The following is a 14,835-nucleotide window of genomic DNA, read 5'->3' as shown; positions in this document are numbered from 1 at the left end:
ACTACTTTTCTCCAAGAAGGCCCCCGCCTCCCATGAAATCTAATTATTATTTTTTGTTGGCATTTATAGCCGGCATAAAGAAACCTTATAATCTTGCGCTTAGTTTTTATGAGTCGTATGCATCAAGTGAGGCATTTCAGGGTCCCCTCGTTTATACATTAGCCTCGTTGATAAAACACTGTTGCTTGTCGACTTGTATGCTTACAGAAACCCGGCGGTTTTAAAATCCAGATGGAAGACGTCTCTCTTTTTAATCTAAGTTTTTATTGCCTTTTGAATAACCAATTTTGCCGCGCGCTCAAAAACAAAAACCATTTTTTTTTCATAGTACCGAATTATGAAAAACTCTTAATGTGTTAGGTTTTTGGGGCCTCACCACGAATGAGATAATTGATAAGTGGGGATGATTTTAGTTGGTGCCTCAATTTGGTATCATTATCTGCTAAACTTTCCAAAGAAATTCGGGTCTTTGAACCTAACGTATTTCAGCGTTTATTAGTAAATATAAAACTTAAGACAAATAAATTACTGAACTCGAACCTAAATGAAGAGCTTGTATATTTTAGAGCAGTTCAGTTTGTGGCGCCACTGTGTTCGATATTAAAAATATTACCGCACAAATATTACATCACATGCGCAAAATAGACTTAACCTCTACTTGGAATGCTTATCCTGCCGTATCGCGTATGGTAAGATCACTCTGACGGCTTTGGCCCCGCCTACGAGAGAAAAATCCAATCTGCGCGCGCTGCCCTATCACGTTGTTGTTTGTTAAGTTAACATAGTGACATAAAAAAACCTTCAGCTACATCGAGGCGAAAATCTGCCGCGATAAGCATTCCAAGTAGAGGTATGGATTCCTGACCTAATATCTTACCCAAGTGCTTTATATTTGGGTGGAAATGTTTCGCGAGTCTCTCACTAGGAGCGCTGGCGATCGATGTAATTTTCAAAATGTGGTTTTTGCTGACAATTTGGGTTTATTTATTCATAAAGATTGACCATTATAATAAATTATTTATCCACATTTCGTACTAGGAATTGTACAATACCAAAGAATACTACGATTCTTGCCCATAATTTTCGATTACTCTTTTGATCTTTTACGAATGGACATACTAATTTTTTTAAAATTAGATAAATTGTGTAGAGTTTATGTCAAAAAATTGAACCGAAGCAAATTTCTTGATTTGATTTCTCCACAATATGAAATGTTTGTTTTGTTCGTTATGCTTGGAAGCCTTTTGGGCGTCAAATATTTATTTTAATTATTTACGTTTTAATAAAGATATAAAAAAAACCTGTAAATTTGAACTCCCAGTCAAGTCCCAGCCAACGTGTTTTCCGTTATAGTTGTTCGTCTGGAAACTATTTAGGTTGGTTTCGCTCTCCTAGTTCTGGCAGCGGTTTGTTTTGTCTCACGCGTGAGGGCGCTGTGGGGCCTTTTGACTACTTTTCCTGTTTCCAGCATTCACTACACCGGGATGGGGAGAACCTTGAATGGAATGTCGTTGGCAGCATTGTGTTCCATTATCAAGTTTAAACGCTACGCTCTCGATTGTAATCGGACTGTTAAATAATATACCACCAAAAATTCCTACATTTTCTTGGGTACCCACTGAATATTTTTCATTTTGGTTTTTTAGCTATAGTAACTACGAAGATTTCCTAGTTGAAACGCATTAGGGAGTTGTATGTTAGAATCATTTTTAATGCGTGGTTTTTCGTGAATTTTATTTTGGTAATTATCGTAAGTGAAACCAGAAGTAATATTTCTTTGAGAGAAGTATCCAGTTATATAGCTAATGTTATTCGCTTGAAACTTGCTTTTTTTAAATATATTGTGAATATAAATAGGACATAAAAGAACTTAATAGTATTATTGAAATATGCTATTTAAATATGTAAATAAATTAAAACAGTTCAATTTTTATAATTTACATTATTAATACGAACGCGAAAGTAAAAAGCTAAAGGGATTTTCCATCAGCTAAAAGGTTTCATCTTCACGAAAAAACTAGCCGAAATTAACGATAATAGTACAGGGTTTCCACACGTCAGGGAAAAGTGAGGGAATTTAAAATGGGTGTAAAAAGTCAGGGAATTTTAAAAATTTGTAAAAATTCAGGAGAAAGTCAGGGATTTAAATTTTCTCTTGACTCTTTTTGAAGGTAATTTTACAAATGATTATTTCCTTAAAAGTTTGTATAATTTTTTAAACATCGCTATAACCTTTTTTACTGAAATATAAGTCCATTAAAATTTATTAACTTCTGATAAAAGTAAAATATAAAATAAAAATTTTGGCCTTACAAAGTCAGTGCAAATCTCTTATAATGGTCAGCGAATTTGAATCTAAAAATTTTGTGGCAACCATGTAATAAGTGTAGGAAGTTATTGACTCACAATGCACGAGGGGCTTGCCACCATCCTCCTACGCAATATAATAATATTAATATTATTAATAATAATAATCAGCTAGGCTAATACCCAAGGCACCACCTTAGGCTCCAGTAATTATTTTTATTTATTAATATAACCATTTGCAATTATCTAATTGGAACCTAAATATTCACCGGCGTGAGCTACGATCGCGTCGGATGACGTCAATTTTAATGAACCAATAAGATACCGGATTGATTTGATTTTTTCATTGGGGGAGGAGCTTACTGTTAGAGCATGAGGGGATTGAGAGCCACGCTAAAATCTTCCTAACGTGGTCATTCTCACCTAGCTGAAATAAATACGTTCTTGGTCGCGTCAGTGGCATAACTAGGGACCCGCAGAGCCCGCGACCGCAGGGGGGGGAGGGGGGCATGACATTTTCACAAAATAGGGGGCCCTTTCGTCTTAAGAATTAATTATTTTGCTACGAAAATTGTACTAATGCTTGATAACCAATAAAAATGTTTTTTTTTATATAAAGGGCCCTTTTGATATCCCGCGGGGAGCCCCATACGTTGTCGTTACGCCACTGAGTCGCGTGTTACGATGGGTCTTAGCCGTTGGCCGTATTGTTAAATCTTAACACTCGAAGCGTTCATTTTCTAGAAAAACTGGCTCGCGCTGTCAGCGAATGTTGGGCGCACGCGAAAGACTCTTTATCGTTCCTTTCCGAGCAAATCTGACGTTTGTTTTTCTTCCATTTAGACAGCGAAGATGATTCCCTTGATGGCCGTCGCAGCAGTCGGAAACGGGAAACAATCCAGCGATATTATTTCGGATACGACGTCGAGTTCGACCCTCAGCTCTCCTCCTCGAGGAAAGTGGACCAGGTCCCCGCTCTCGAATTGAATCTCAAGAAGAAGAGCAAGAAGATGGCCAATAGTCTAGACTCGACCACTCTGGTCAACATCGCCAAGAACCGGAACCGGCTTCTAAAATTAGCCGACGGTATTCGAACCCGCAAGAAGACGGGCAGCAGTAAGAAATCGCTGCGCTTGGACCCGGCCTACACCAATATCGAACATTTGGTATTCGGGACGTACCGGGCCAGGTCGGCCACCCCGGACAGTGGCACCCCCCGCGCCGACAGTCTCGACTCCGTCAGTTCGACGCCCACTCGCCACCATCACCGGAATAACAACGCCAACGGGCCCCACTTCTCCCGTTTGGCGCCCTACCGAAGTTCGGACGGGAGCGAAAGCGAGCGCAGCAGCACCGTCAGTTCGACGGACACCAACGCCAGATGCGAATGCAACCGCCACAGCCCCAGCTTGGTGGCGCCGGAAATACCCTCCCACAAGGGCTGCTCGATCGTGGCCGGTCACTGTCGCAACGTCAACTTGATCGCCGTCAACAGCAGACGCAGTTGCGCCGACGATCTCCCGAGGAATAATGCGAACGGGCCCTATTCGTCGAGTGGCGCCACCTCGCGAAGAGAGGAGAAAGCGGCGAATTCGCCTCTGGAAAACGAAGTCGATTTCCTCCACGTGGCTCGCGCTTCTTCGGGGAGTCGCGTCGGAGGCTACAGTTCGCTGGCAGCGCCGCGGGCGGAGGGAAGGCGCGGCGCCGAAGACTCTTATTCTCGCGAAACGGGTTCGAGCGGAGGGAGCTCTTTCGTCGAGCCCGAGGCGAACTGGATTGACGGCGGCGGCGGAGAGGAGTCGATCATGCCGGCAACCGTCGACTTACGCCGGGGGCCCGTCACGTCCCTACCTCGAACTGCAACCGCCAAACAAAACAGCGCCGCCAAGGATCTCCGAGTTCAAGTCGGAGGGTCGACATCTCGCGCTAAAATGCGCAAAGCCCTGTCGGCCGACGAAAGCGACCGTGCACGAGAAAACGAACAGTTACTCAGCGCCAGCAGCAGCGGCGGAGGGGGGGAGGACTCGGGATACCAAACCAGTAACGGGAGCAGCCGACGCACCTCTTGGAAAGAGTTGGCCGTCGCCACCAAGAGCGGAATCCCCGCTAGTCACTCCGATTCCAAGCTGCAGACTAGGACCAAGAACGATTCGGACGCTATCGACAGATTGAACGGACTGGCGTTCGCCGCGGAAGGAGACCTCGATCTTCAACCACGGAGGCCCTCGAGTGGCGGTGAGACGGTGACGGAATCCAGCGCCAGAGTGCAGTTCGAGCGGCAAAACTCGTGTCCCTCGGGTATTCCCAAAGTAGCCAAACCAACGAATCAGTCGGGTTCGAGTCAGCAGCGGGAGATCGCGGTGACCACCTCGTGGGGGACCCCGAAGGATAAACAGGCGATTAGTGGAAAGGCGAAGGATACCGCTAATTCGGAGGACAATACCGTCGGGACCCAGGCGAAAAATGCGGCACTTAGGAAACTGGGTTCGCTGCCGGAACGAAGTAAAATTCGTTACCCCGCGATGGTGAGCGGAAGAATCAACCAATCGATTCGGAAAAACAACGACGACCACGATTGCGCCGTCCCGGACCCCGCGGAACTCGACAAGACATCCCCGTCTTCCGTCACCTGCAAGATTAGGATCACGCCACCGCAAACTAACCGGAATATGAAGGGCGGTGTGGGAAAACAAATTTCCAGCACCGGAAACTATAAAAATTTCGTTTCCGGGGTGGCCATTCAAGCCGGCGTCAAGAACAACTATAATTTAGCCAAATTAGAATCGGGCAAATCCGTTGGACAGACGACGAAAGCGAACGGATTGGGTAGAAGCGCCACTCTGAACGGGGCCAAAAGTGTCGGCAGTTTGAGCGCTTCTAAAAGCAATTTGAACGGATCGAAGAGTAGCTTGAGCGGCTCCAAAAGAGACTTGAGCGTCAAGGGTAAGACTCCCAGCAACGCGGCGCCGGGGGGCAACGGAGTCAAAGTTCACAACAGTCCCAAATCGGGCGGCGGAAGCTCGGCTTGCAAGAAGACGGCCGTCGATGACGTTGACGTATCGGAAACTAGCCGCTCTCCGCCGGTCAAGCATGGCCGGCCACCTCAGCCCCAGTCGCCGCAGCTGGCCAGTGAACGGAATAAAACGAAAATGTTCGGACTGCAGAGCACGGTGCAGAAAGGAGAACGACAGAGGAGACCCCGCCAGCAAGCCCCCCTCAAAGATCCCAACGCTAAAGGCAATATGGCAAGATGGGCCGATATTCGAGGGTAAGTCTCTACGTTTCGTTTATAGATCTTTTCTGTCCTGGTTATTTTATCCGTTAGGTTTTGACTGATAAAAGTATGTCTAGGTCTTCGTATAAATGAGGCTATCGGAAAATAACGAGCTTTAAACAAAAAATAGTTCATCTGATAAAATTCATTAAGCCATTCTGTACTAATTGGGGGAAAAAAATATAGTTTTTATCGTGCGAATTTGTTAACAAAGTCAATTTCAGTAATATGATCCTTAACTAAACTTTATTAACTTGTTTAAAGGGGTTCTACGGAGACGATAAACTAAACTTATAAGCTTTAGCTACAGAGGACTAGCTAAATAGTTCGACTATTATTTTAAAAGGAACCACCTATGGACTGCATTGCAAAGGATGATAAAATTAGCGAATAAGTAGATTAGTCCTGCTATTATTTAGTTGGCAGAGTGACTGTCAGGTTATATTGATACCGATTAGTCTCAAATTTCAAATTAAGTACCTTCAGAAACGGATCCAATGTTTAGAATAGTAAATTTTACTTTCTGATCGGATAATTCGTAATTATTTCGGCTTTATTTTTACTTTTGAAAATTTTACTTTTAATCTCCTGTAGACTTTAAATTAATATTAGTATTACATGGAAGTTACACACAGCGTCAAGTTCGTTTGTGAAAAATTATATCAAACGAAGTTTATAGTCCCTTTAAGAGCTGAAGTCAGGTGTCAATCAACTTTTATCAATTCTCTTTCATAATTTCCTAAGTAAAATCAAATGAAATATTTCATTCGGCCCTTTTTACTGCCTGACAACTTTGTCAGTTTAATCTGAAAAACATAATGCATACGTTATTTTCATATAGATAAGAGTGAACATTATCAATGGGTATGAACTTTTATATTTATGGATCAACGGATGTCACATTTCCGCCACCAGGGATGATGGGCGCTAGTTACGTTAAAAACAAGTCGTGCCGCTTGTTACCAGACTATCTTTTGATTTAGTTCATTCTCCGTTTAAGAATATATAACTGCAGAGATTCGAAACACCGTTTCATACTTTGAAGCGACAGCTCGTCTGCTTTCGACTTTTCATAACACTTTACAATGATGATCGCCAGCGATGTTTTCATTTCGTGATTAAAAAGCAGACGAACGGTCACTACGAAGTATACTAAGGTGGTATCAGAGGCTCGTGCTATGGTTCTACATTCTTAGACAGGAATCCATACATTCACTTGGAATGCTTATCGCGGCAGATTTTCGTCTCGATGTGGCTGACGGCTTTTTTGACGTCACTATGTCAACTTAACAAAACAACTAGGTGAGAGGGGAGCGCGCGCAAAGGGGATTTTTTCCCTCGTAGGCGGGGCCAAAGCCGTCAGAGTGATCTTAAGATACGGCAGGATAAGCATTCCTAGTAGAGGTATCGATTCCTGTCTTAGTACCTGTGTACATTCTTGGTGTTATTGAATATATGAAGTTCCTCATTTTCTATATTAACGATGTCTCATTTTTAGGAAGAACATAGAAAAGTCAATCCCGGATTCGTTGACGAAGTTCGTGGCGGTCGACGACACTCACGTCCCGGCTCCGGAACCGTTCAACCTTCCAGAGTGCAAAGTGATCACGGTTGACCAGCAGAAAATGACCAACAAGACTACTTGGGCGCAATTGGGGAAATCGCGATCCATCGACGGCAAACATCAAGCTGGCAAGGACACCGAAGAGAAACGGCGGTCCAGCGCGCCACACGGACAGTACTACACCCTGGATTTGGGCGCTTCCCACCAGAACGATTGCGCCTCCGAAACTGTCGTCGAACTGGTGCCGCAGAGAGCGACTGTCGATGACCCTGAGGGCGCGAACGGGAAGCGCGACCTTCTGGAGACGGAGAATAAAGTGGTCAACGGAGTGACGGGCATTCCAATTCCACGCAAGACGAGCGATTCCAAGACAATTCGGGTCCTGGTACCGATGCCCCTGCCAGGATTCCGCTTGTCCAAAGACGGACCAAGTTCCTTACCTTCCGCTTGTGACGAAGAACCGAGTTTCGAGATGATGAACGAAACCAGGCTGGCGTCTACTCCAGCACCCAAGTAAGTTTTAAGTACCTACCAGGACCATTTTATAAAGATACCAACTGACTTATTTATTATTTCATTTCTAGGAGCAAGGCATCACCGACCAATTTAACTGATCAACCAGAAATGAAGAGTTGCAACGCTGGCAAACCACCCTTACCACCCGCGTCACCCAAAATTGGGCCAAATTTTATCCTAACACCCCCTCTAATCGGCCGCAAAAGGTCCCTATCCGTGGGCTCGCCGTCGAGACACTTGGACTTGAGATTACTGGCCGCGTTCCAGCGATACGGCGACGTGACCATGGACCTCCCGGAAAACCCGGAAGGTTTCATGTCGGACATTGAGGAGAAGGACGAAAATTCCTCCTCCAGCGCCAGCAGGGCCACGTCGGAAGAGCCCCAAGACGTGTTCGTGGAAGGTGATTGGTCCCTACTGGGGAATCGAGTCGCGCTTGTGAATGGAACCGTGTTCAGATCGCCGATACGACGTCGCACCACCGGTTCCTTAGGCCTGGAACGGTTGTTACCCATCGGGCCACCCATCTCGGCGCCTTCGTCCTGGAAAGGGACGCCTTCCAGCAGTCCCGGTAGAGACTCTCTAAGTAGCCGAGACAATGTGTCGGTTATTCCGTGTAATTTCGACGACGACAGCAGTTGCAAGTCTACTCCGGCTAGGAGGAATAGCTACAGGACCTACTCGGGATTGGATAACTCCGAATACGTGAGTACTTATTTCGGTTATTTTGCTTATTGCGATTTTTGTCCCTCGTTTGGGATTTCGGCAGGTCGAGAAAATATTATTAATTTCGGGCCCGGCGAAGTCGCCGAGAGCAGGCCCGGGCCCCGAGAAAATATGATTAATTTCGGGCCCCAAGAGAGCAAGGACTACTGGAGCTATAGTTTTTATGGGATTAATCAGAATGAAATTTAACTCGTTTGTTCAAACCCAGGCCCCTAGGCTGCCAGGGCCCGGGTAATATGTTCCGACTTTCCCCCTCTCCTGTCGGGCCGGGACTTGGGTACGCCTATTTTTTGTTATTTTTACACACGCTAAGAGTGTATTTTAACCTAGGTGTCACCTGTATTGGAAAATTCCGATTTATATAGAGCCCCTGAAATAAGCAATGGAATTCGAGATAAAGTAAAATAGTTGGGGCTACGTGTTTTTATAAGGTCGCAAAAAAATCGAGTTTTTATCTTAAATATAAAACGTAAAATTTTCCAGTTTTTCTTTAAGAGTTTTTTCTATTCGGTAATAGAAACTTTGGACAGTTTTTTACGACATTTTATTCTGGGTTAGGTCTATCTGATAATGTCAAGGTGGTAGTTGCTAGCAGCGTATTCACTCTTACACAGTTAATACGGTACACTGGAAAAGGTCAAAGTTGAAAAGAACTTTTCCTGTAAGAAAAGTTTAATATTTTTCGGGGTGTTATGGATTTTACGGAATAACCTGATATTTGGGCGGAAAACTGTAGCGTTGGTAAAGTCTTTATTCGGCCTTTTCTATGTAGTATACGGTTGGGTTTTAAGGGGGTAAAAGTTGTTATATAACTGCTGTGAAGTTCTAGTATAGAAATCTTTGAAATGCCATCCATATTTCAGGGTTTAAAAATGTTTGAAAACTTTCGTAGTTTTTTTCTTTAGCCGGGCAAAGTTGTCCCTATCTGTCACTCTTGTGTTTCAAAGACATATTTCAAGAAGCCATTTAGTTTTCATTTTCCCAAAAACATCGGACCATTTTTTCCATTTATTTCTCGGCACACATGACTGATTTCGTATTACATTTTTTTTGGATGGGGCAATATTTACTATACAACTTTGGTAATCGATTTGGCCATCAAATAACCTTAAAAATAATGTTCTAGTGCTTTTGCTTTTAACTTAATTTTATTTAGAAATAATCTATATTATTATATAAGTGTTTTTTTTTGCCACGTAATGTCGTAGGCATTGAAGTTTCAAATAATTTATAATAAAAACCTCTCTTAAGATACAACCAAGTTACTTTTTTAAAGGGTTTTTCTTAAGAATACGTTTATTTTAGATAAATTTTACTCTTTGAAATACCTTTAGTTTAGATAAATTTTACTCTTTGAAATACCTTTAGTTTAGATAAATTTTACTCTTTGAAATACCTTTAGTTTAGATACATTTTACTCTTGGTATACTTTTGCTTTAGAGCCAATTTTACTCTTTAGAATACATTTGCTTTAGAGCCAATTTTACTCTTTAGAATACCTTTGATTTAGAACAATTATACTCTTTTAGAATACATTTACTTCAGAAAAATTTTAATATTTTAAAATACCTTTACTTCGAAACAATTTTGATCTTTCATAATAACTTTACTTCGAAACAATTATAATCTTTGAAAATATATTATTTATTTATTTGTAGAAACACTTCAGACTATCTTTACTTCAGAAAAATTATTATCTTTGAAAATATCTTATTTATTTATAGAAACACTTCGAAATGACTTTCTGTAAAGGTGTTTTTTTAAGATTATCTGTAGAATACTCTAATGGTTATAAAGTTTATATAGTTCTAAAGAATTGTTTAGAATATCTATCAAACATTTTGTAACCACCTAAAAATACAAAATTTTCCGCCACTGAAAACCAACGCATCCCAAAATTATTTACTACGTTTTAACGATAATTTTGTTTTAAAATTTTAAACTTTCCTATTAGTGAAATTTCCCCAAAAATTTATTATCATTGTAACGGTTTGCAGGCATGAATTTTAAATTTATCGTGGGTTCCATAAACCAAAATGTCCTTCTTGGTACCTTAAATTTACAAGCACACGCCCTATCTCCTAAATTTATCAATAACGTGCTAAAACCCTAAAGCTCTACTCGTGGTTTTAGAGAGTAATTAAAAAATTAACATGAGTAAGAGTAATTTGAACATCGACTTTGTATTCCGGGCAGGTTCTGAATATAAATTCACCCCTCTTGTTATTAATAATCACGACGAATCGTGGGAAATATTTCGTACGTATACGAACGTGTATCGCGGAACGTAGCAGGTGGGTGAAAACACGATTTCGTCTCTTAATTGGGCGCAGGGTGAAATATAATATTTCTAGGTGCGAATCAAACTTTTCGGTCATGTTCGCACTAACCGGCGACGTTTATGGAAAATTTCGAACATTATTTTTCGCTTACGGAAGGAAAGTTACTTTCCAATCATGTTCCCGTCTACCGTCCGGCATTTTCATCCTCTACCGTGACCCACCTTACCTTCCCCCGTTATCGATCCATCAGTTCGAAGCGCCCTCTTTAGTTAGATAGGAGAATTTATCGCCCCTGGAATGTTGTCTTCCCCGTCTCCTTTAAAATTTCGCAGTTATACTAATCGTGGTAGCTTCTTTTCTCTCACCCCCTCCCTGCGTAACCCGTAGCTATGGCAACAAGTGCCCGATCCGTTAGCCCCATCTACCGGCGTCCACGCGCACTCTCGCCAGCGCCGACGAAATCTAATAGAAACAGGTGAATTTAGATGGGGAAATTGGACGGGAGCTATTCACGAAGCTATAGGGAGGAGGTGCCTTAAAAGGTTTGGACTTGTCAAACCGAGTCCCGTTCACATTTGAGCGTCGAGAATTTTGTTATTTCGGAGAACTTACCCTTCAAGGTACTTGAAACATCTAATAATCGACATTTCGGTTCCTAATGGTACCCCATTTTTAATAAATTTGATGAACATTACCAAAGGCTTTAAATATGTTTATACTTATGTTCATGGACCGTTTGAAAAGGGGTCAAAGATGAGGGGAATCAATACACAATATTTATAACAAATTAACTTTTGGGATACTTCAAATTAAGTTTTGAAATTTGATGGTTAAAAACTTTGCGTTAATTTAGTTCAAATTAAGATTTCTTTGCTCCTATTTGGTGGGTTCATATTTTCAAAAATTTGGTTCCAATTTTAAATATTTTGGGCCCTATTTTCAAAAATGTGGTTCCTATTTCCAAACATTTATCCCTATTTTATAGTATTTTTTCATAAGAAGTCTTTTTCCCTTATCGAGATTTAGGTGGCTAGGCAGTTTTTGGATCAAATTAATGAATGAATATTTATTTTTCTACCTGAAAGTTTTAAAATATAAACTTGAAATTATTATTAATATTCTCAGTTTGTTATACGCAACGATTGGTTGTTCAGGGAGAAGTTAACTTGCAGGATTAGGTCTATTTGTATAATGCAGAAATACAAATAAAGTTCGATACTTTTCCGAAGATTAAATTTTGGATTCCACTCGCTAGTTTTGTTTCGTGTTACTCCGAAATGGCGTAATTCGAACCCGAACCCGCGAGTTGAAACCGAACAAAGCCCGGATTTCGTCAGCCATTTCCCGATCAGCGGAGCGTATTAATGTAAACGTTGAAACTCCGCCCACGCATTAGAGAAAAGAGTGATCCACAAAATCACTCGGTCCCGACAAAAGCCTCGCCGCCACTTCCGCGTGTCGACGTTTCTCCATTCTCCTTCGCGCGCTCATCCTCACCTAACGGTTCATCCGGAAGCCAAGGGAGAGGTACAATCGACACCGATTGACGCCCTGTTCAATGCGAACTAAATCTATCGAACAAACTTCTAAGGCTTAACCAAAAGTATATAAAATTCTTGTGATAGAAGTTTGCCACGAATGATATAAAAATGGCTCTAGGCAGTTTTCAAAGTGGATGCCAAACCGCGTAATTAAGGTACTGATCAATGTGAACTAAATATATCGAACTAATTTCTAAGGCTCAACCAAAAGTATATAAAATTTCTTGTGATATAAGTATGCCATGAAGGATATAAAAATGACTCTAGGCAGTTTTCAAAGTGGACGCCAGCAATTAAGGTACTGATCATGGCGAACTAAATATATCGAACTAATTTCTAAGACGCAATCAGAAGTATATAAGAGATAAGTATTCCATCTAGGGTCTTAAAAATCAAACCTGTACTTTTACACTATTTAGGCAGTTCTCAATTAGAACTATTTTCTTGCGAAACTGCGGAAGCGTACATCGCATTACAGACAAAAATTTACCGCTTGTACTACTTCGCCTAACCGTGTAAAATGTAGAAATGAAATCGTGTAGGGATATTTACTGGTAATAAACAAGCTTTTCCTTCCGTAGTAGTTTCGGAATAAAAAATGTATCATAAAATCATATTAATAGACAATTCTTATTCTTTAAAAAAATCTTTTCAAAAATCATGTTTCACACGAACAACATAATAATTGTAATAATAATAATCACCACCATTGAATTGGGAATAATACTGCTAGAATTACAATTACGATTTTGGTTGCCATGGTTACGCGGGACCTGTTCTGATAAGACTGTACCATGACTGTACGAAATTCACCTTTATAATTAGGCGGTAGCGCCGTCTATATTTTGTAAAGTTATATGGCTAAAAATAAATAATTATTAGCTAACTCACCGTAACTTGAGTTAAAAAGGATCGTGTTGACAGAATAAAATTATTTTTAAACAACTTCAAAGGTTTGTTTGTTACGAGTAATCATACATTTAAATTTCGCATTAGATTCGCGAAAAAATTCAATTGCAATAGACTCTTTTTTTTGGAATTTTGCTGGGCGCGTTCATCTTGAGTTTACCCCCCTTAAACCCCCATTCTCCATATCCTGGGACCAAAGACCCGAGCCTAGACCCCCCACCGGTGGTTCCAGGTAATGGCCAAAAAGACGGGTCGAAAAGACCGCGAAAAAGAGTGTATATAGTGGCCACCACTAGAGACAGATGCCGCCACGGTAGAACGATATAGTTGATAAAGTCTCCTTATTGAACGAAATTGGTCCCGCGCCAGCCAGATTTAGTTGTACCTCTATTTATTCCCAACTCAATGCGTAGGAGGGTGGTGGCAAGCCCTACATGCCACGCGAGCCAACAGCTCCCTACACTAATTATTGCCGTTAACCTATACAAGTTTTTATGAAAGGTTGAAACCGAAGAACTCGGGCAAAAACCACTTTAAGCAGTGGGGGAGTTTTCACCCAGTGCCACCTTGGATAAATAATAGTAGTTCCTACCTGGATATATCACTCTATAGTTCCGCGTGCATCTGCGGAAGCGGCGCTGCTTTCGCAAAAGCCATTTACTGGTCAGTTTTTTTTTCAAGTTATATATCCAGGTAGGAACTACTATTATTAATCCAAAAGGTGCCACAAGCTGCGATCGAATCGGCTACTTCCATAAGATAATTTTATTGACTTCTGGCCAACCAAAAAGGTTCTAGTTTGGCCTCCCATGTTAGGTTCGGCTTCTCCTTCCAAGCCAGCCCCTTCGGTGGCTTTAAAGCATTTCCTGCGCGGCATCCATGACGAGGCTTATGGATTCGCGGCCAAATCAAATTAGCCGTCTCTAGCCCCTCTTTCGACGGGCATGTAACGTTTATAATCGTCGCGCCCCGACCCTTGGCAGCGGGACCAAAGTATATCTTCTTCGCCCGCGAGACGGGCGTGTAGGGTCGAGCGAGGGTCGTTGTTGATTGTATCGGCGGGATGCTGCCCTTCAGGATTTCTTCCCCGGGAGCTATCTGATAATATTAATTTTAGCTTTCGCCGCTGGGGTTCCCGAAGACTTGGCAGATTAATTGTTGCTAAGCCTCGGTTCCAGGTCTTTGCCTTTTAGCTGATCCCCCGAGGCTCTTTTTCTTACCTCCCATGTATGGCGTATTAATATTATATCGCAGGAACAGAGGTGTTATCGTATTACGCCCCAAGAAGGAGAAGGTCGTGTACTGTGAAAGTTTGGCAAAACATCTTTGGGAAGCTTATCATTTATGACTACCATCTAGTTAATCGTTTTTATTAATTTTTATGGGCTTGATAAATGACGTTACCGTTTCATTTTCGAAGGTTATGGTCGCTTTGCCTGCACGTGCTCAGGGGGAAACCCACTACCAGGCTGTTTGGCCTACTAAGCTTTTCGATGAATTAATTAACTTTTATTCGTATAAAATCTATTTAGTCGCTTTCGGTTGCCATGATAAATCGAATGCACAGTGCAACGTCTCGTTTTGGGAAATTTCATATTTCCTATAGGTCTACATTACGCCCGACTTTGAACAAAATCGGCAATAAACACCTCGGGTACTCTCCTTGTAAGTATAAATAAATTATTTCTAGTAGATACTTATAGCGATTGTTTTCGA

The 14,835-nt window shown here is 41.7% G+C and overlaps 1 protein-coding gene across 1 annotated transcript in view; it reads left to right on the top strand.

Annotated features, from left to right (window-relative positions):
* The window catches only part of RhoGEF3 (Rho guanine nucleotide exchange factor 3), a 220,651-nt gene that overhangs the window by 123,357 nt on the left and 82,459 nt on the right, over positions 1-14,835 (top strand). Inside the window, exons 3-5 of the mRNA XM_090167723.1 lie at positions 3,151-5,575; positions 7,080-7,658; positions 7,730-8,366. Coding sequence (XP_090023849.1) covers positions 3,318-5,575; positions 7,080-7,658; positions 7,730-8,366 — 3,474 coding nt within the window. The 5' untranslated portion in view covers positions 3,151-3,317. The remainder of the gene's footprint in view (positions 1-3,150; positions 5,576-7,079; positions 7,659-7,729; positions 8,367-14,835) is intronic.

This window comes from Leiobunum rupestre, chromosome 3, assembly GCF_980474605.1.
Source record: "Leiobunum rupestre chromosome 3, qqLeiRupe1.1.hap1, whole genome shotgun sequence".
Lineage (NCBI taxonomy): Eukaryota > Metazoa > Arthropoda > Arachnida > Opiliones > Sclerosomatidae > Leiobunum > Leiobunum rupestre.
The sequence above is the reverse complement of the archived record's forward strand: the minus strand, read 5'-3'. Positions and strand labels throughout refer to the sequence as shown.